The 22061-nt window shown below is 39.4% G+C and overlaps 2 protein-coding genes across 2 annotated transcripts; one reads left to right on the forward strand and one right to left on the reverse strand.

The window, feature by feature from the left end:
* The first annotated feature begins 720 nt into the window (after window positions 1–720).
* Window positions 721–4743, forward strand: LOC118562550 (glycoprotein-N-acetylgalactosamine 3-beta-galactosyltransferase 1-like). The gene is made up of 2 exons (XM_036134991.1): window positions 721–1700; window positions 4520–4743. The coding sequence occupies exons 1-2, from the start codon at window positions 1005–1007 to the stop codon at window positions 4697–4699; spliced, it is 876 nt and encodes a 291-aa protein (XP_035990884.1). The 5' UTR covers window positions 721–1004; the 3' UTR covers window positions 4700–4743.
* A 5066-nt stretch (window positions 4744–9809) lies between these two features.
* Window positions 9810–18499, reverse strand: LOC118562549 (collagen alpha-1(XXVIII) chain-like). The gene is made up of 8 exons (XM_036134990.1): window positions 18435–18499; window positions 18242–18322; window positions 18012–18047; window positions 17899–17935; window positions 17093–17647; window positions 16328–16464; window positions 13247–13520; window positions 9810–10913 (listed from the first exon to the last, which is right to left on the reverse strand). Exons 1-8 carry the CDS (start codon window positions 18477–18479, stop codon window positions 10741–10743), a joined length of 1338 nt encoding a protein of 445 aa, XP_035990883.1. The 5' UTR covers window positions 18480–18499; the 3' UTR covers window positions 9810–10740.
* Between the last annotated feature and the right edge of the window lie 3562 nt (window positions 18500–22061).

Genomic DNA, 22061 nt, shown 5'->3' on the forward strand with positions numbered 1-22061 from the left:
CAACCAACATTAAAACTGTTCTATGCCTTGTTTTTCCGATTGAAGCATGTATAAATTATGCTACCAGGACGTCGTCATCTTCCAAAATGATTGGTATGGAAGAAGTTGCCATTCTAGTTTGTAATCTGCTTATCGGAACATCCTGGCAGCTTCGGCTGTCTCTGGGTGCTTGAGTGAATGTGCACAGTTCAGGATTAATTCACCACGCCCGGTTTTAGTGAACCAGAGGGCAGCAGATCTGTGTAGAGTTTTTTTGTGCTGAGAGGGAACAGCTCATCTGTTTTATTCACATTTTGTCAGGTTAGTGTTTAGTCCTGACTTGTGGAACTTGACAAGAGTGCCTGGGTGTTTTCACTGTCTGTGTCTCTGGTAGATCTCACAGAGAGCAGCCTGTCTGCTAATCAGGATATAAGAAGAATTTTCTGGGTCAATCAAAACCAGAGAATAACCGCCCAGAGAGGACTGTCTGAGCCTGGGGAGTTTCTCTGTGTTGAAAGTGACAGTAATATAGCAACAAAGTAAAGTTGAAATATGCAAAAATATGCAAAAAAAAAAAAAAAACAGTACAAAGGTACAAGCAAAGGTTGTACGGAGGCAGACAACTGAGGCAGCATCTTGGTAAACTTCCATCACAGCCATCATAAAGACACAATTTGATAGAAATCACAACTTTTTTGTTTTACTTTAATTAATCTTGTGATTAATATTTTAGCATATGTAATGTTTTACCCTTCAAACTGTTTTGATAAATAATTTCATTGACTAATTTTCAATAAGATGTTTAATGGTCTAAAAGCTCAGTCATACATAACCTTGGATGACCTAGGGTCTTTAGGGAATATGAAGACAGATGTTTAAGATAAAAAGTCTGAGATTTAGTAATTGTCCAGGTGACAATCCTCTATTTAGATTCTGTCCTATTTTCTTCCATTAACATGTTTTATTTATCTTGTTGTTGAAATTAACAGTACATGTGACTCAGTACTGCTCCAGAGATGTAAACTATGCAAAACATGTGTTTTTTTGTAGAACCAAGCAAAAAAAACAACCCTGCAGGAAATACCCATAACTCTACAGACATCTTGTGTTGGATTATGACCGGACCCAGGAACCTGGAATCACGGACCAAGCACATCAAGGAAACGTGGGGCAAACATTGCCACAAAATGCTGTACATGAGCTCAGTGAAGACAGATTTCCCCACCGTGGAGCTGAATGTGAGTGAGGGGAGGGAAAACCTGTACTGGAAGACCATCAGAGCACTCCAGTACCTCCATCAGCACCATTTGGATGAAGCCAGCTGGTTCCTGAAAGCAGATGACGACACTTATGTGGTCGTAGAGAACCTGCGGTACATCTTATCCAAACTTGACCCAGAAGAACCGTTGTATTTGGGTCGGCGGTTTAGCCCTTTCATCAGTCAAGGCTACATGAGTGGAGGAGCAGGTTACGTCCTGAGTAAAGAAGCACTGAGGAGATTTGTAAAAGGTTTTCACACAGGAGACTGTACCCACTTCTCTGAAATAGAAGACATGGCTTTGGGTAAATGTATGGAGAAAATGAAGGTGAAGCCAGTAGACACTCGAGACGTGAAGGGCAGGCAAACCTTCCACCCTTATCCTCTAGACCATTATGTTATACGACAACTACCAAGACGTCGGCCTTGGCATATGATTTATGACTACTATACTCCAATTGAGGTAAGAAGCAGAAGTAAATCGGTGGTTTATAACAATGTCTTGATTTTTTTAAAACTGCAGCAAAACAATGAATCTGGAATGTATTAGCTTTATGACTCTGCTCAAAAAGATAAAGGAACACTTTGAAAACACATAAGATCTCAGTTGGGAAAATCATGTATCCATACTGATATGGAATGGGTCATGTGTTAGGAATGAAAAGATGCCATGATCAACCCACTGGGGCGTAATCTGAAGTCACTGGGAAAGTGAAACTGAAAAACTGGTGTGGCAGGCTGGTCCAATTTGCTGAAGTGTCATCAACTGAAAATGGTCATCAGTAGTTTCCATGGTCCACAAATGCTTGTATGCATGTCTGACAATGATGGGCATGCTCCTTATGAGATGATTGATGGTGTTTGCTGACCAGGGCATCACTGAGCTGTTCTTCCTTGCACAAAGGAGCAGATGCTGGTCCTACAGATGAATTAAGGATCTTCAACCGCCTTGTCCAGCTCTCCCAGAGCAACCTCAATGCTCATGAGACTTTGCTGTGAGACAGAGCAAACCTTATGGCTATGGCGTGTATTGATATCTATTCCTGGACAGCATTGGGTTGTTTGTATAACTTCTGTGATGTCAAGGTGTTGCCTAATGATAGCACAAGTGACACTAAGCCAATTCAAATGCAAAACTACTGAAAAACAACAAAAACATAAAACAAAAACAAAGAAGGGAAACATGTCTGTGGCCTCCACCTGCAAAACCATTCCTGTTTTTATGGTCTTCTCTGTTTTGCCCTTTTACTACACTCCTTGTTAATTGAATTAATACCAAAAGAGACCAGATCAATATTACAGAGGTGTATCTTACTGGATATTATACTAAAAACTGTTCCTTTCATCTTTTTGATCAGCGTTTATGTCAAATAGTCATTCTAACATGACAACCATAGTAACCCATACATACAAAGAAACAAATTAGTCCATAAACAAAGTTATGCACAATGAAGTAGAATAGTAGTATGGTAATTATTAAATATCCATCCATCCATCCATTTTCTGACCCACTTAATGAGCCACTTAGTAGAAGGTCCTTGTTGGTTATGACAGCTTCAAGACATTTTCTCTGTGGAGAAACTAGTGATATACATTATTCAGCTGTGATCTTAGCCCATTATTCCCCACAAAGAGGTTTCGAATCGGAAAGGTTCTGGCAGCATGTTCTATGCATGATAGGTCTATGGCAGGGCTTCCCAAGAGCTGCCACTAGGGGGTGCACAACATGAAAAATGTAATGGCGGTCTGATAAAAAATATAAAACTATAAATTTAATAAATAAAAATGCATTCACACAAAAATATATTTATCTAGAAGATGTCTTCTTCTATGATACATTTTAAGGTTAAATGTAAAAGAAGTTATCTTCACATTGTACTGTATATGCACACTTAGATGAGGCCTCTGCTTCGTTCATTGCGCCATTGGCTGTAATCAGGGAAGCTGTTACAAGACACATCAAAGTTAGTGATGAAGGAGGAAAGGAACAGAGAGAGAAAAGAATTGGAGGCAAAAGAGGAGAAGTTTTATCTCATCTCTCTGTTTCTGTAGCTTGTGGTTTTTCATGTGCTAATGTAAATTTGTTTTGTTGCCACTGTATTTAACCGGCTTTTTACAAACCATACAGCTTGCTGTTTTTTCATTTACGTTATCAAAATATAGCCAAATGGCACTTCTTTCCATCTCCTCCATGTTTTTCTTCTCTCTCTCTCTCTCTCTCTCTCTCTCTCTCTCTCTCTCTCTCTCTCTCTCTCTCTCTCTCTCTCTCTCTCTCTCTCTCCTGGTCATTTGAGCATGATTAAACATGACACCTTTAATATGGCTATAAAAAGCTTGTTGTATTTGTTTTTTTTTTAATGTGTGGGGGATTGGGGGGGGGGGGGAGTCTACCCAGTAACACGCAGTGACAAATATTCTATTCTATTCCATTCTATTCTAAACACTAACATATTTCAGGTGCTTTCTTGGCTCTTTTTGCACATTATTTTCTTCATGTTTTTGATTCCTATTCTCTGTGACATTGCACAAAATTTATGGGCTTTGTGTATTTTCATGACTTGGGTTGTTGCCACCCTCTGGTGTAAAAATTAGTTTTGATGAAAATATTTGAAACTAAGATAAATATTGACTAAACCGTGCTGCCCAGGCCCTCTGAATTTGCATGACAGCTTAAAACAAGGCAATTTAATTCTAAGAATAAACATCAATCCTGTTTGGGTCATGACAGGCTCTGAGTTTGAGGTTTTGAGTGACACCCCTGTTTTACAACAATGAGCTTGCAAAGAGCTTGTAAGAGCTCCCTACTTTTACTAATCATGAGATGCTTATTGTGCAATACCTTGATGTTGAGAAAACCTTTAAAGGCCGGTAGTTGGACCGAGACAGAATCAAGAATAAATCAATCAACTATCTTTATTGTCATTATGTTACCATCATGAAACTTTGGAGAGACACCGGCTCAGAGAGGATTGTTTCCATAAAGTGACTGATTTCATCTTTTTTATTTACAGTTCAGGCCTTTTATTAGTGCCTTTTCTTCACATTTTCAGTACTTTATATTACTAGTTCTCTTCCCAAATTATCACATGCAATTTGTCTTATAAAAGAATTTGTCTTGATTTCTTTGTATGTGAAGATTACTTGAGTTGTTACGATACATTGTGTGAGTTTTTATGTACATAGCGCATGCACATTTTGGTTTAGCTTAAATGTTAAAATAGCTTTATTTCAAGAACCAAGTTAATGTTTTCTTTCCCTTTTTCTGTTTGCCTGTCTCTCCAGGGTCCGAATTGCTGCTCTGACTTTGCTGTATCTTTTCACTACATTTATGCCGTTCAGCAGTACGTGTTGGAGTATTTTACCTACCATCTGCGACCATATGGATACACATATAGATTTAGGCCTGATGAAAGTGTGGAAGTGAACAACAAAACTAACAGAGAAGAGCGAGAAGATAAGTGAAATGCAAAGGGATCAAAAGTGGAGACGAAGAGGAGTGGGAAGAAAAGGAGGGGATGTGGACTACGATGCAGTACGATGAAGAGTGGTCTTCAATGAGGGTGAAGAGGGTTTCATGAAGAGCGATAAGCAGATTGACTGGGATGATGCAGAAGAAGAGTTGGGATGAAAAAGATAATCAAGGAGATGGTAAGCATGAATAAAAGATAAGAAAGTGAAACTGAGAGCAGCCGACAAAGTTTTCTATTCAAGTGTGCCAATTCTAAACCTCATTATACTTGAGAATTGGTGACTGGAGGTGTGGTTCATGACTTAACCTAAGTTAACACCTTAATTTCATTTAGTGAAAAACTAGTGAATGTATAATTTGACTCCTTTTAGAGAAGCATATAAGGGCAGCTGTGAGTGGATCAAGCCAGCTGAACAGTGCCTCAGTCCTGCTACTGCTCATCAACACCTGTCATTGGTTGAGGAAAAGAAACACTCATCAGGCTAATGGAGGGTTTCAAGTTAACATTCATACCAGGTGTCCTTTGGTGTCGATTGGGTGTTAGCCAATAATTAGCATTTCCTGTTCAAACCGACATTACTGAATCAGAGGCTCAACATTTCTTTATGCAACGTCTCTTTGTCCTTGTGCAAAAGTAAAAAATGTTATTCCCATCTTTTACATTTTTCTTTAGTGACGTTTGATTTAGTACTTCATATAGGTAATTTATTAAGGTTATTTAATTATCCTATGGGATTAATAAAGCATTTTTGAATTGAATTGAAAATACAGTGTAGTCCAGAGTTAATATTAAATATAACTTATTTCTCAGGTTGCTTTCTAATGCGGCAGCTCTCACACATCTTGCAAACCTAATGTTTAGTTAAAAACATAACCTCAAGCGATATAGAATTATTGGTTTAAATATGGTTTTGTTTCATAAAGAATGTTGTACCTGATGTTGCCTAAACTGTAGGAAATAATTGAGGAGGCCATCAAGCTCATTTTCTCACCATTTAAACAAAATTAAGAGGAATATCAGCATGTTACTACAGAGTTATAGTACTGTGTCAAAGGTTGTGAGGAAACAATGGGATTTAGCTGAAAGCAGAAATGGTACTTTAAACTTGACTTTAAGGCCCTTAGAGTGCTAAGATCCAATTAGCACCTGAGACCATTTATGCAGCTGTTCCTCAGTCATACATTTATGACTGAGGAACCTGTGGCACCAAAGAATCTCTGGGACACAGAACCTGCCTCCTTCCTGAGCAGTAGGATGGCTGGTCATTTCCATACTCTTTATGCTGGGATATAATAGTTTGAACAGATGATCGGAAACCTTTAGACACCTGGAAATTGGACCCAAGGATGGACCAAACCTTAGGAGGTCCGTAGTTCTTGACTGACTTTTTTATTTTCCACTGATGTCAAAATGCAGTGTATTTGAGGAGTTGTCTTAACATACATTGTTGGTCTCCCTCCAGTTAACGGAAATGTTGTGAATTAACCTATCAAAAGTTTACGAAGCCTTGGCATGATCATCTTAGCTCCAACATGGTTTAAAGGCACAGAAGAAGAAAAAAAAAAAAAAACTACGATCCTGCTTGTTCTCTGACTTGAAACTGAAAAAATGTTTTTCTTCTTCACACATCTGACTTCAGGGTAAATAGAGGTGCCTCTAGAAAAACAAAGTATTGCCAACGGACGAGGCAAAATGAAAACAAATAATCGCTGCAACTTGTATCTTGTGTTAAACAGTACGTTTTTTACTTGTTTCAAAATACTGTTGGAGCCCATGGGCGTGTTTTTACAGCGATATGACAGCTACTGTGGCCTGTTTGGGGGATAGCTGTTATGGGAAGAATGGGGAGGATGCATCGGCGCTCCAACGGGCTTCAGTTACTCATGCACAGCCTTTCAGCGACAGTTTGAAGCATTTTTTGTTTTGTTTGTTAATTTTTTAGTTTGGTCCTTTGTGTCCAATAACTGCTTTTAAGTGAAGGAACATTTTAGAACTTAACTTAAACAATTTGGCATTTTCTATAAAAGCAACATGGATATCCTGTAAAAATCTGTGATGTAAAATCTAAGCTGTGCTACAAAGGACCTAAGACCACCCACTGTAAAAGAATGCCAAAGCCAAATGTTATAATTACTGAAATGAGAGAGCATGAAGTCTAAACAATATTTTATTTCTATATGAATATGGTTTTGTTGTTCATCTGTTAGCTATTCCTTGAGAAACATACACAATGGTACACAATAAAGGACAATTTAACACAAAGTGTTTTGTTATTTTCTGCATCATTAAACATAGTTGATTGTGTCGAAGGAAGAAAAACTGCAGCTTAAGAGTGGCTAAAACATGATGTGAATATTTAGTAAAAAGTTTAAAATACTAGTGCTTATAAATTTTTACTTGTATAAAAAATCCTGCTACAAACAAGGTAAAATATTTCCCACAATGTAATTCCCTAAATTAACATAGAAAATGTCTTACACATGACAAAGTTGTATACATTGAAAGCAATTCTCACATGGCAATTAAAAGTACTTTGGATAGAATTTTGTTATTGACTTTTTGAAGTTTTCATTAATTCGATTCAGAAATGACAGAAATGTGACATGTATTTAGCTATACAAGGATGAAGACCTTTCTCATGTCCAGCATCTAGACAGCATTCACAACAAATACGGTGACTCCCAAAAGTATACATACCAGAAACATTTCACATTTTATCAAACTACACAAATATTTTATAGGGATTTCAGGTGATTGACCAACACAAAGTAATGGAGAATTGTGAAGTGAAATGAATAATGCTACGTAGTTTCAACCTTTTTATCAAAAACAATTTTGCAAGGTTAGTGTGAATTTTGTTATTCAGAACCCCTTGAGTCAATCTTCTGTGGAACCACCTTTCACTGCAATTACGGCTGCAAGTCATTTGTGGCTACTAGGATTGCATGTCTACCACTTACACCTTTTCTGCTTTTTTCCAAAATGTATCATACACAGTCCAATTGGTTGATATAAGGCCGGGCTTTGAGTGGGCATTTTTATGTGGATCTGCTTTGACCTAAATCATTCCTATCTTTTCATTCCTATGATTCCTATTAAAGATCAGAGATTGAAGTAAATGACCAGGGATTTTGGGCAAGACCATCCATAATCCAACAGTCCATACCCATCTTTAATTTTCTACCACACGCAGCATTTTGGTTTAGTTTTGCTCATAAAAGGCTTAATGCCTTGTGGCAAATGGTGATCAACACTTCTTAATAATGAGCTACTTTGTGTTCAGTGAACGATACGTTTATAAACAAATTGGATTATGCTATTCTCTGTATTATTGTGACAGCATGTCCTTGTTTTAAAATGTATTGCCATTCAGTTGCACAAAAATTGCTCAAAAATACTTTTTAATAGAAAACTAATATAACACATAACTGACTGATTTTATTTTTTGCCTGATGGGTTTGCAACAAAGATTCAGTGTTGGATCATTTGCTAAAGAAATTGTGATTCAGGTTTAAACTACAGGTAAAAGCCAGTAAATTAGAATATTGTGAAAAACTTGATTTATTTCAGTAATTGCATTCAAAAGGTGTAACTTGTACATTATATTTATTCATTGCACACAGACTGATGCATTCAAATGTTTATTTCATTTAATTTTGATGATTTGAAGTGGCAACAAATGAAAATCCAAAATTCCGTGTGTCACAAAATTAGAATATTACTTAAGGCTAATACAAAAAAGGGATTTTTTTTAGAAATGTTGGCCAACTGAAAAGTATGAAAATGAAAAATATGAGCATGTACAATACTCAATACTTGGTTGGAGCTCCTTTTGCCTCAATTACTGCATTAATGCGGCGTGGCATGGAGTCGATGAGTTTCTGGCACTGCTCAGGTGTTATGAGAGCCCAGGTTGCTCTGATAGTGGCCTTCAACTCTTCTGCGTTTTTGGGTCTGGCATTCTGCATCTACCTTTTCACAATACCCCACAGATTTTCTATGGGGCTAAGGTCAGGGGAGTTGGCTGGCCAATTTAGAACAGAAATACCATGGTCCGTAAACCAGGCACGGGTAGATTTTGCGCTGTGTGCAGGCGCCAAGTCCTGTTGGAACCTGAAATCTCCATAGAGCAAGTCAGCAGCAGGAAGCATGAAGTGCTCTAAAACTTGCTGGTAGACGGCTGCGTTGACCCTGGATCTCAGGAAACAGAGTGGACCGACACCAGCAGATGACATGGCACCCCAAACCATCACTGATGGTGGAAACTTTACACTAGACTTCAGGCAACGTGGATCCTGTGCCTCTCCTGTCTTCCTCCAGACTCTGGGACCTCGATTTCCAAAGGAAATGCAAAATTTGCTTTCGTCAGAAAACATGACTTTGGACCACTCAGCAGCAGTCCAGCTCTTTTTTTCCTTAGCCCAGGTGAGACGCTTTTCGCGCTGTTTCTTGGTCAACAGTGGCTTGACACGAGGTACGCGGCAGTTGAAACCCATGTCTTTCAAGCGTCTCTTGGTGGTGGATCTTGAAGCACTGACTCCAGCAGCTGTCCACTCCTTGTGAATCTCCCCCACATTTTTGAATGGGTTTTTTTTTCACAATCTTGACTAGGGCGCGGTGATCCCTATCGCTTGTACACTTTTTCTGACCACAGTTTTTCCTTCCCTTTGCCTCTCTATTAATGTGTTTGGACACAGAGCTCTGAGAACAGCCAGCCTCTTCAGCAATAACCTTTTGTGTCTTTCCCTCCTTGTGCAATGTGTCGATGGTCGCCTTTTGGACAGCTGTCCAATCTGAAGTCTTCCCCATGTTTGTGTAGGCTTCAGAACTGGACTGAGACCATTTAAAGCCCTTTGCAGGTGTTTTGAGTTAATCAGCTGATTAGTTTGTGGCACCAGGTGTCTTCAAAATTTAACCCTTACACAATATTCTAATTTTGTGACACACGGAATTTTGGATTTTCATTTGTTGCCACTTCAAATCATCAAACTTAAATGAAATAAACATTTGAATGCATCAGTCTGTGTGCAATGAATAAATATAATGTACAAGTTACACCTTTTGAATGCAATTACTGAAATAAATCAAGTTTTTAAAAATATTCTAATTTACTGGCTTTTACCTGTATAGCATCTAAACATGTTTTTCTTTAACCACAGTAACGTTGGTAAAATGTTGATTAAGCACATCTCTGTTGGCCCAAAATGTATTTTTCATTTCAGTATATTGGGCACATAAACCCTATTTCACAAATTCTATAAACATTAATTAGGAACCTCCTTGGAAATTATATACAGAAATAATGGTATCACTTATTTTTATTTTCTATAGATGACTTTTAGGAAATTTTCAGCTGGTCTTTTAGCATATTCTAGTCTCTTTCTTGCTCTATGACTTATATAATGAGTTTTCTTCCTGTGTTTGACAATTTTTTACAAGCTTCATTACATAAACACGGTCATGCTTGAACTAGACTGATATGGTTCATAGTTTAATTGAATTAGTGTATTTAGCTGACAATAAAATTAAGTTCTTTCTGTGTACATTCCTGAGATGACTAGTCCTGAATTTGTGCTTTATAAATAGATCCTGAATTCAGTGAAATGTATCATGACTAAGATTGATTTCTGCATCGTTAGTGGGAAACTAGAGAAGACATAGGACCCAACAGTTGGCACCTAACTGAAGCCGTTTGTTACATGTTTTTCCTGAATAACATGTAACCACAGGTGAGGGAAACGTAAATCTAAATGAGCTGAATGTAAAGGGATGTCTCAAGAGTCTGTAGAGGAACCTGTTTTTTTTTTTTTTTTTATGAGTTATTACTTATGACGCAGGAACATCTCCGAGAATAGATTCTAGTAAAAAACTTGCTCATCTCCATGGCAGTTACAGAATAACCGTCACATGTCTTGCTGCAGGCGCTGTCCATTCATGACAGTTTTACTAACCTTAATGGAATCTGCTTGGCAGCAATCTCAATCTCTCATCAGCCTGTTACCTGCAGGCTGATGCATCTACCTGCATCTACAGTTATGTGTATATGCAGTTATTCCTGCAGTTGTTTTCATTCTCAAAGTTGTTTGCATTGCCCTTACAACCTCCAAACCAAAACTGGGCACAAGCGTTGGCCTCTGGGTCGTAGTACCACCTGACTGTGTACTGCCGACATGGACCAGGTTCGAGAGGCTGGCTGCACCCCTCACCTGAAAGATGAAGAAGAGCACTGTTTTAGTAGATCATCGGCATCATTTCATTGATCGGTTCCATGTGTTCCAGGTGAGAGTCTTAAACCAACAGTTTAGTACTGTTTCATAGTAACTGAGAAAGTTGAAACTGCAAACTCCTGTATTGCTAACAATTGTGCTTTCAGCTGAAAATTATCCAACCAGGAGATTGAACACTACCTTTTTACCAGCTTGAAAATAAAAAGCATCAAACAAACCATATGCTTCACCACCAGGTTTATCTTACAATGCTAGTTTAATGGCTATACTTCATATGGTGCAACTAATCATTCAGAGAACTTAAAGGTGAACTGAAATCCAGTCCAAAATATTTACATAGCTGGAATATCTAGTGAGACAGTTCAATAAAACATTCAGGTGACTGATTTCTCCAACCTCAAACTCGTATAACATCTTTTTATTTGCTCATTGTACATCATCTTATTTTTGTCAACAACTGCAGAAATGGGCTTATTTTGGTTGGGTGGAGCTGCATGGCGTATGGTGAGCCACAGACAGCTGCAGCAGATTGCTGAGGGTACCAAGAACACCATTACTATGAGCGACAGTGGCGCAGAAGCTGGGGAGTTCGTCCTTTGCTTGCTGGTGGTGGGTCAGAGGGCCCGATGGCACAGTCTGGCCCAGGGCAGTTGTGGCTACAATGTAGCTCACAACTCAGCGTGTGAATGTGTGTGTCAATGGATGACAGACTGGCGCTTTGAGATTTTCAGTACTTGATAAAGCACTATTCAAAAACAGGCCAACTACAATTTACATTCTAGTTATTTACTTGTAGCCACCAAAGAAGAAGCCTTCTGTGAATATGAAAAAATGTGGGAAGATTTTGTGGGGCTAGTGGCCTATATCAGGTGAAACAGGAGGATCACAGCACTGAATCCAGAGTACAAAGATTCAACCTAAAACTAACTTCATTGTGGTGACAGTCATTGCTTAGAGCAGGGGTCACCAAACCTTTTTGAAACTGAGAGCTACTTCATTGGTGGTGTGTCATACGAAGGGCTACCGGTACTGACATTTGAACTAGAAGAGTCAGAGTTCACCTAAACTTTATGTAAAATAAACATCTTTCATGCTTAGTTATAGATATTGTCATTTTAAAATTTATATAAATGCAACTGTGAATAAACAGGAAGAGTAAATGAATAAAATAAAGTTTTAGGTGCAGCTCACTGTTGGATGGTGTGTCTCCTCTGTCTCCAAACTTAATTTGTGCAATCTTTTAATGTTTGTTTCCAAACTGTCTGTGTTATGTCTGTCTGCTAATTGGTAATATCTCCACTCCTGCACCTTGTCACTCTTCAATACATATTCACCTGTATGACACAGGGGCATTCTCACATAATGTATGCGCCTTGCTTTTCAATTTGATTCTCTGTAGTGACATCTCCTCTTCATCTGCTATTCTTATAAAAATAAAAAAGTCAAATAAGCTCTTGGTTCCGGTAGCTCCTGCTGCTAGTGGCCAGCTGTCCTTATCCACACAATAATAACTCTTAAATAAACAGGACCGGGGTTAAAAATTAACAAACATAGGGTGAAATATCAGTATGTTCCTAATTTTTTCATCTGGTTCTCTGTAGTGACATCCTCCTCTCCATCTGCCTTTCTTTTTAAAATTAAAGTTGTTTTGTAATCTCCTGCTTCTAGTGGCTGGTTATCGTGTTGACGATCCTTTAACAAACTTGGATATGTAAGTTCTTACATGAAATGTTCACTTTTTGGCAAACTGTGTTTTCCTTCAGGAAAGTACAAAAAAAAAAAAAGAAAAAATAGACACTCCAATAGTATTTTTGTGCAGTGTCGAACAATTAATTGGAATGCACTGAACCATGTACAACCTGTAGGCAGCCAATCGCTGTTTAATGGCTGTATGTTATTATCCCTGGGGGCCCAGGTCACACACCCGAGTGGTCACAGAAAACACAGAAAGCACCTGAAACATTTTCTCAATATGTCTTTTAATTTGTGTATTTTATAATAAGTATAGTCAATGTTTCTATTAAAGCAATCTTAGTGTCAAAACACTTTTCAGTTCCCCTAGTCTTACGTAAAACTAGGTTTATGTGTTAGGTACACCACTGGGTTCTGTATTACAATGGGATTTACTACCTACCTACCTACCTACCTACCTAATCACAGAAATCTGACTATATGAAAAATTTTTGACATGACAGGTCACTGACAGAGTTTACTATTTAAATGTATTTACCACCTTTTCAGCAATAGTATTTTTTTTCCATAATTATTTAACTTGGAGTGACAAGTTTGTGGGGTAGGATTCTACCGTTTACCTGATACAGGTGACGCTGTCAGAGTTGGCGGAGGAGGGCTTAAAGGTGCTTGGGTGCTCTCCGCCTCACCTGGCCAGTCAGTCGGACTCTGCGAGTGAACCACAGAGTTCTGCCCTGGCCCTTGCATCCCCTGGTCATCACGAGAGATAGATGGTACATCTGGCTGCTGGTTTGAGGGCTCCATCAACTCAGGATCAATCTGGTTCTCATAAGACCACATTGGCGGAGAGGGGCGCGGAGCTTGTGGATTTTCTGATTCCACTGGGTGCCACAACTAGAGGAAAATGGATGAGAAAAAAAATAAAAAATGAAGGTCTGAATTATTACTGCACCAGCTTTAGGGGTCAAATCATGCATAACATTTGTCGTTGTTATCTGCTTTATCACATGCAAGAGATAGCAGCAATGGCACAAACAGGCCTTTCAAGTCCAGTGTGTGAGAGCAGTTTGCTCCTTTGGTTTGTCCTTTTATTCTCTACTGGCTTCTCTGACGACACTGATTGAAGTTTTCCGAACCCCACCCTGACCTGTACTCCTCAACAGCTTTCTATACCCAGACAAGCTGTATCAGATCCGTTGATTCATGGAGGCTTTCTCTCATTTCAAGTTTTGTGTCTGAAATGTCCATCCAGTGACCTCTCATGGTACAAGGAAGCGTCTGTCTGCTTTCTCTTTCCCTTCCCAGCCCATCTTTCTGTATAAATACTCAGAGCCCCCAGGAGGAGCAGTGGGGTGCTTTCACACAGGTGCCCCGCTGAAAGTAGCTCCAGCACGGTCAAGCCTCACCCTCCCTCCGCTTATAGAGCAGCCCGCTGCCTGGTAGGAAGCACACAATCAAACCGATAAAATCAAAATCACTGCAGTTAATTTTTTTTTAAACTATCAATGTGTTCTCTCTCCTGCAATGGCTGAGGCAAAATATCTAATACAAAGTTTTAAAGGAGTAATACTGACACTTTTTGGCTCAAATCGGTACAACAGTTTGCCAATCACAACAATTTAATATGCCGTTTTTAAACGGTGTGTTGCTGTTGTGAATTTTTACTTCCACAGGACAGGTATATGATGTTATATTCTGTTCTGTTTCTGGTCTGCTTCTCTTACTGGCCTCCATGTTTGCAGGCTGTTGCTCTTTTGCCAACATAAAATACCAACTGCTGCACTCTGTTTTGGGAGCCCTGGGAACTCTTATCTGATTGGCTCAGGAAAACATGAAGTAAATACGGGCTACACTCTGAACCAAAATAGTTCCAGACTGTGCCTCTTTTGAAACGAGAAAGTTGTGACTACGACATCGTTGATGGAGAGGAACGTTTGTTTATAGGGAATGTTAGTTCCATCCCAGGGGACAAATGAGAATGATTTAGGTTGATTTTCCAGTAAATATCGTACTTTTTGCCCCTTTAAATATTAACTATGTTTCATGTCCCCTGGGCAAGGCAGCGGTTTGCTTCGGCAGCTCTGGGCGCTCCACAGAAGCTCAATCTGTCAATGCTCTCACGCCTTCACTGCTGGCCACAGCCTTGAAGTCCACGCCTAACCAAGCTGACAAGTCAGCCACGTTTATCTAATTCCCATATAATGGAGCCAAACAGGCCAACAGTTAACAGCAGAGAGCAGAAGAGCAACAATGAACGTCTAACTGATACATAAACACTAGAAGTGCACATGCTTAGCCTGCAATATGTCTGGGCTAGACTTATTTATCTCTGTCATTTTTTATTAGTTAACTTTTTGTAATATTTCCCTTTTCAAATTATGTCACTATTGAAATTAAAGATATATTGCACAATCTTTTTTCAGCTTCAAGTTCAAGGGGAATAACCTTGTCTATTAGTTATCCCCCATACGAATCATTGTGACAGCCTCACGTCGCCCTAATGTGCGTGCACGTTCCTTGTTAGTTTCCTCTTGCTGTGCATGCGCATAGTGTTTATGCATTTAGTTAGCTTCCATTCATTGTAGCTCCGCTGCTCTCACCGTATACTTAGAAAATGTGTGAGAGTCGCAATTAGTAAACTATCTTACAAGTTTATGAGAAGAAGAAAACGTCCTCAGAAGAAAGAAAAAAGACTAGAGTGGATTTGGGAGATTTTTTCACGTGATCCCCGAAGAGCTGAACAGCAGGTAAGATAGTCTTGTGCATGCGCAGTTATTAAAAAAGGGACTTGGGTGTTACTTATCTACATTTTCTGGAAAAAAAATTTAAATAAATGCAATGGTTAAAAAAAGTGTTTGCCTTCATACTGATTTTTTTTTTTTTTTTTTTTTTGCATATCTGTCCCACTTAAGTGTCTTAGAACATCAAACAAATTTAAATATTAGTCAAGGACAACACAAGTAAACACAAAATTCTGCTTTTTAACTGAAGGTATCATTCAGGGTAAAAAAAAATCTTATACATAAAGGGAATTTTTCTTACAGGTCAGTTTGCATGCAACCAAAGCTACAGAGGATATAATCTCCACCATGCTCAATGCAGCCCCGTCCCACTTAAAACAGTCCAACTATACACCTCAATGTGTTTAAAGATTATGGATTTCTTAACCTTTCTAGTAAGGATAATGGTAGAAATTCACCAACAAGTATCATTCCTGGTTCAGATTCGGACATTCCTGCTTCAGACTCTTAATGACCAAATCACACAAGTGTGTTTGGACTCTACATCATGGATGCCACAACAGACAGGTAGGACCCTAATTAACTGCCACAATAATAATAACCACCATCAAATTGCCAAGGACGAATATCGCCAGCGGAAACTTTATTACAACCTATATTACTTTATCATTCAAAATGGGCGGTCCACTGTGTTCTTACTATTCTCCTGAAAACCTTGCAAGGACCCAGAAAAGAACATCCATGTTCTGACTGGTTTCAACGTCATAGCAGATTCCCCAGTATGGGGGTTTCAACTACCCTTTCTGGTCAGATAGCAAATACCATAGTCTGTAAAAAAAAAAAATTAGATACAATTATAGTACTTTTCACAACTCATGCTATACAGAATCATAAATAGTGAGGTGATTGAATATTTAGTACATCAGTTTGCCATAATACATAATTTTATAGCAACATTACCGTTGGGTTTTCTTCTTCTTGGATCTTTTTAGAGTCGCCGTCTTCTGAATGGTCCTGATGGGTTTCCACAGATGTTTTTGGTAGAATTGCTGTTAAGTCTTTATCACAAATCTGCTTCAGTATATTACTCTCAAGACCTGTATCAGAAATGAAAAAAATGCATAAATACATTCTGCTTCTTGTGATATTAGTTGACGTAAGAAGATATACAGCTGATAGCGTGACAAATAATAAATCATAAAAATGATTTTTTTCCAACTGTGTCAAAGTTGGTTCTAAAAGACTGTCCAAAGCAGCAATCTGTAATGTGAACTACAGAGGCGGCAGTCCCCGACATTAAAGGTATAGTGGACAACACGGTCTTTTTCAGCTTCAAGTTCCAGGGAGTATTGTATGAAGGTAAAATGTTTAATAATATCCGCACTCGTATTCTGGATGTGAACCCTTGTAAATTACGATGTGAATAGTTGTACAACTAAATAATCACTTGTACAAAAAATTCAAACACATGCAAGATCAAATTGAGGTTGCATGTAAAATGTTCAACTGCAGAATTTTTTCACACAAATAATTCATTACATATTTGAAGTTGGGTGGAGCTGCCTGGCGTATGGTGAGCCCCGATTTTCCACTACTACTACAAGTCAGTGAACACAACTTCTCGAATCTGCTGCTGCACATGCTCAATTCTTGTCTCACAGGTAATAATGTAGTTATTATTGCATCAGCATTAGAACAATAAGAAATTGGTGAGTATTAACTTACCAGGTAGCAGTCGGAAGTCATCAATAAGGTAGATGTGGTCTTCATCAGGATCAGAGGCTATATTCTTTATCTCACTCAGGAACTTTTTATAAAGAAGATCAGTCGTGTTCAACACACCTATAACAAACACCTCAATCCCCTCTGCATGGGCATCTGTGGCTGTTTCTTTAAACTGCATGAAATCATGCTGGTCTGACTGGCCATCTGTTAAAACCACAGCCACTTTTCTCACATGGGGCCGAGAGGCTAGGAACACCTGTTTAGCTTGATAGATAGCGCTGCCGGTGAAGGTGCCCTTGCCCATGTAGGGCATGGCTCTGACAGCAGCCTTGATTTCCTCCTGGCTGGGCTGGTGCTGCAGACTGACCACCACTGAGTTCAAATGGCTATAGAGCACCACAGCAATACGGCTGGCTTCCTGGCTGACTGTGAACTGGTCAATAACTGTGTTCACAAAGTCTTTCACCACCTCAAAGTTCTCTGGCCCCACACTCTCAGAGCTGTCAATCACAAATACAAGTTCCAGTCGACTCCCTCTGCACATGACACGACATCCTAGGACACAGAAAAAAGCCAATATTTAGTTAAAAAAAGCTATATGCATTCAGATAATGTGATATATTTGCATCTTGTTGGTTATTGCTATATCGGTTGGTTATTGGCTTATGAAAACATCACATCATACCAGTTTTATAGCATTCTGACTATACAGTTTACTTGATTGTTAAGATCAGTTTTATTCACTTAAACATTTCTTGCTGACTTATCAACAAATATTTGGAACATATACCCCTTCAAAACGTTACCAAATATTTCCTTTATGATCTGGATGACCTCGTCTCTCTATACATGGGAAACAGAAGAAAGTAAGAAAAACAGAACTTGGTCATTCTGCAGTGTGTCCCAGTCGGGTACTAACCGTAAGTCCTGGCTCTCCTTTTCCTCCAGGCCTCCCCTGCAAGATTAACATAGTTATATTGTATATAATGATAGGAATATCTGGGTTTCAAAAGGATAGCGTCTCAGGTCATAAACTTTGGTTTAGCAAAGAAAGAATACGTTTGGAAAACGGCCCAATATTGTAGCCCAGAAATGTATCAGTCCACTCAAAGGAAAGCCTTTTTAACACGTTGAACATGTCAGCCATACCATAGGTCCAGGGGAGCCAGGTGGTCCTAAATCCCCTGTGTCTCCCTTTTTCCCCCTGTGTCCAGGAGATCCTTGATTACCCTGCATAGATGTAAAAACTTTCCTCATGATTGCATTTTGGAACGCTGCTAAATGAACGTAGTAGAAGACAGGTACGAAATTATTCCCACCTGCCATCTTGGAGTTACTGTACCTTCTCTCCTGAAAGACCTTCCCCCGGAAGCCCTCTTGGCCCCATTGGCCCTGGAAATCCAGGCTCTCCCTGGATGTATAAATTGATGGATTGGTTAGACTTTCCTTTGCACTCCAGTAGCACTAGCTTTTATTGCCATTATAAGTAACATGCAATGAAATTACAGATTCTTCTTCCTAATTACAATAAATTGAAGAAGACAGAAAAAAGTAATGAGCAATTGACAAGTGATTGAGATATATATATATATATATATATATATATATATATATATATATATATATATATATATATATATATATATATATATATATATATATATATATATATATATAAATCAGAGACGTGCGGTAGGGTTCATAGCTGGTGAGGCACTGACGTCATCAGAGTCAGATTTACTAATATATATGCTCTACAGAGTAGACTCATTGCAAAGTGCTGAAGGAGACTGATTGAGCCAAATCAATTCACCAAGAGACATGGGAAAATATTGCTTCTTTGATGAAAAAATAATAATACTAAATTATTTGTCATTTGATTGGTAACAGTTTATGAGTTATGATGGATTTCGATTTCTGCTCTTAGGAATAGTAATATCATCTTTACTGTCATTGAAACATACATTACAACGAAATTTGTTCTCTGCTTTTAACCCATCACCTTTGTGGAGCAGTGGGCTGCCATGTGCGGCGCCCGGGAAGCGTTCTGGGGTTAAGGGTCTTGCTCAGGGACCCAGAGTGCAGGCGCTGGGGATCGAACCGGCTACTTGCATCCTTCTCTGAGTGCAAGCGGGCTGCTCTAACCACTAGGCCAACGCTCCCTATACACCGAGACGCAGCTCAGTAGGCAATTTGGGGTTAAGTGCCTTGCCCAGGGGCACATCGACATGTTGTAAGGGGAAGCTGGAATCGAACACACAACCTTCTTGCTGCTGCTACCTCCGTTTGGCTGACGTCACTTCCTGTTTGCGGTAAGGCGTATTGTATCACTTCCTGTTTTCACTGCGTGAGCAACGGTTTGTTGCTTCAGATTCTCTCGCTTTTATCTTTAATCTCTTTGCTGTAACATCTGTTTCTAACACATAAGCACTTTTAAAACATTTTCTGTTGCTGCACATCACGCTTGGGAACTCCTCGTGTTTCACGGTTTGCTCTCTTGGCGTGGTAGAAGGGCGCTAGCCTAGCTTTAGCCTAGCCTAGCTTTAGCTCCACAATGGCTTCCTCTCCTACTATTACTTCAGCTTCTCCGTCTCTGACTAAGTCTCCCCTTATCTCCTGCTCTCTGTGTCAGATGTTTAGCTATTCCTCTGCCTCCTTTAGTGATAATGGTACTTGTAATAAATGTAGTGTTTTTGTAGCTTTGGAGGCGAGGGTGTCAGAATTAGAGTCTCGGCTCCGTGCTATGGAAAGACCAGCTGATAGCCGCCCCTCTGCTAGCGCGGAGCCACATAGACCTAGCGTTAGTTCACTTAGTGGTCCTCCAGAAGCACCCGAGCAGCCGGGTAAGCAGGCCGGCTGGGTGACAGTTCGTAGGAAGCATAGCTCTAGATTTCAGCCCCCAGTTCACCACCAACCCGTCTGCGTTTCAAACAAATTTTCCCCACTCAGCGACACACCCGCTGAGAAGCCGACCCTGATTATTGGGAGCTCAATAGTCAGAAACGTGGCACTAGAGACACCAGGCGGGACCATAGTTAAATGCCTGCCAGGGGCCAGAACAGGCGACATAGAATCTTACCTAAAACTGCTGGCTAAGGATAAGCGTAAATACAGAAAGATTGTTATTCACGCTGGCGGTAATGACATCCGATCACGCCGATCGGAGGTCACTAAAGTTGGTGTTGCTTCGGTGTGTGAGTTTGCTAAAGCAATGTCGGACTCCGTAATTTTCTCTGGTCCCCTGCCTGATTTGACCAGTGATGACATGTTTAGCCGCATGTCATCATTCAACCGCTGGTTGTCTAGGTGGTGTCCTGAAAACGACGTGGGCTACATTGATAACTGGAGAACTTTCTGGGGAAAACCTGGTCTGATCCGGAGAGACGGCATCCATCCCACTTTGGAGGGTGCAGCTCTTCTTTCTAGAAATCTGGCCGGATTTATTAGTCCTCCTAAATGCTGACAACCCAGGGTCCAGACCAGGAAGCAGAGCCGTAGTTTAACACACCTCTCTGCAGCTTCTGTACTGTTACCCATCCATTATCCTATTGAGACGGTGTCTTTCCCACGGCCAAAACTTAACAGATCAAAAACTTATCTAAAAGGAACAAATCATAAAAACCTAATAAAAATCAATACGGTTCACCTTGAACCTAAAAATAAAACAATTAAATGTGGTCTATTAAATATAAGGTCTCTCCCTCCAAAGACTTTGTTAGTTAACAAATTGATTTCTGATAAACAGATTGATTTGTTTTGTCTCACAGAAACCTGGCTACAAGAGGACTACGTTAGTATAAATGAGTCAACTCCCTCCAATTATTCAAATTTCCACATTCCCAGATCTGTGGGAAGAGGAGGAGGAGTGGCAACCATCTTTCAGTCTGATTTATTAATTAGTCCCAGGCCAATTAATAACTACAGTTCTTTTGAACATTTAACCCTCAGTTTCCCTCATCCAAACTGCAAAGCAATAAAACCTCTTCTGTTTGTTGTTTTGTATCGTCCACCAGGCCCTTACACTCAGTTTTTGGATGAGTTGTCAGATTACTTATCTGATTTGGTGTTAAATACTGATAAGGCTATTATAGTGGGTGATTTTAACATCCATGTTGACACAGAATGTGATAACCTTAGTGTAGCCTTTAAAACTATCCTAGATTCAATTGGTTTTGCTCAAAATGTGCATAAACCGAAGCACTCTTGGCTCCATACTTTAGACCTTGTGCTGACATATGGCATTGATTGTGAAGAATTAACAGTAATTCCTCACAACCCTGTCCTATCTGATCATTTTTTAATAACATTTGAGTTTAATCTAACTGAGTTCTCCACCCCCAAAAGAGGGTTCCATTATAGTAGATCTTTATCGGATAATGCTGTATCAAAACTTAAAGAGTCTGTCCCCTTTTTAATATCCTCCGTATTGCAGAAATGCCCTGTAAATGGCAGCAATGTTGTTTCTTCCAATTCACAAATAGATGTCTTCGTAAACGGTATGACTTCGTCATTGCGTTCTGCATTAGACAATGTAGCTCCCTTGAAAAAGAAGGTGATTATTCACAGGAAGCTGGCCCCTTGGTGTAATTCAGAGCTGCGTTCCTTGAAGCACAATGTTAGGAAATTGGAGAGAAAATGGCGCTCTACACACCAAGAGGAATCCTACCTAATCTGGAAGAACAGTCTATTGTTGTATAACAAGACCCTTCGCAGAGTTAGAGCAGCATACTTTTCATCATTAATTGAGGAGAATAAGAATAATCCTAGATTTCTCTTCAGTACAGTTGCCAAACTTACCCAGAACCACAGCTCTGTTGATCCATCCATTCCCTTAGCTCTTAGCAGTAATGATTTTATGGGATTCTTCATAAATAAAAATGATTCCATTAAAAATAAAATAATTGGCATCCTCCCAAACATGATTACCTCCAGCATTGGAGGAATCCTTAGAACCTGCGCAGTGTCTGAA

Source organism: Fundulus heteroclitus, unplaced genomic scaffold, assembly GCF_011125445.2.
Source record: "Fundulus heteroclitus isolate FHET01 unplaced genomic scaffold, MU-UCD_Fhet_4.1 scaffold_973, whole genome shotgun sequence".
NCBI classification, from domain to species: Eukaryota; Metazoa; Chordata; class Actinopteri; order Cyprinodontiformes; family Fundulidae; genus Fundulus; species Fundulus heteroclitus.

Bases quoted from the DNA above. Each gene is read 5' to 3' on its own strand.
- LOC118562550 (XM_036134991.1), top strand. From the start codon at position 1,005: ATGCAAAACATGTGTTTTTTTGTAGAACCAAGCAAAAAAAACAACCCT. The intron at 1,701-4,519 runs GTAAGAAGCAGA...CTGTCTCTCCAG, and splicing joins ACTACTATACTCCAATTGAG to GGTCCGAATTGCTGCTCTGA.
- LOC118562549 (XM_036134990.1), bottom strand. From the start codon at position 18,479: ATGGGGCCAAGAGGGCTTCCGGGGGAAGGTCTTTCAGGAGAGAAG. The intron at 18,048-18,241 runs GTATGGCTGACA...TTAATCTTGCAG, and splicing joins CTGGCTCCCCTGGACCTATG to GGGAGGCCTGGAGGAAAAGG. The intron at 17,936-18,011 runs GTTAGTACCCGA...TCCCATGTATAG, and splicing joins AAGGAGAGCCAGGACTTACG to AGAGACGAGGTCATCCAGAT.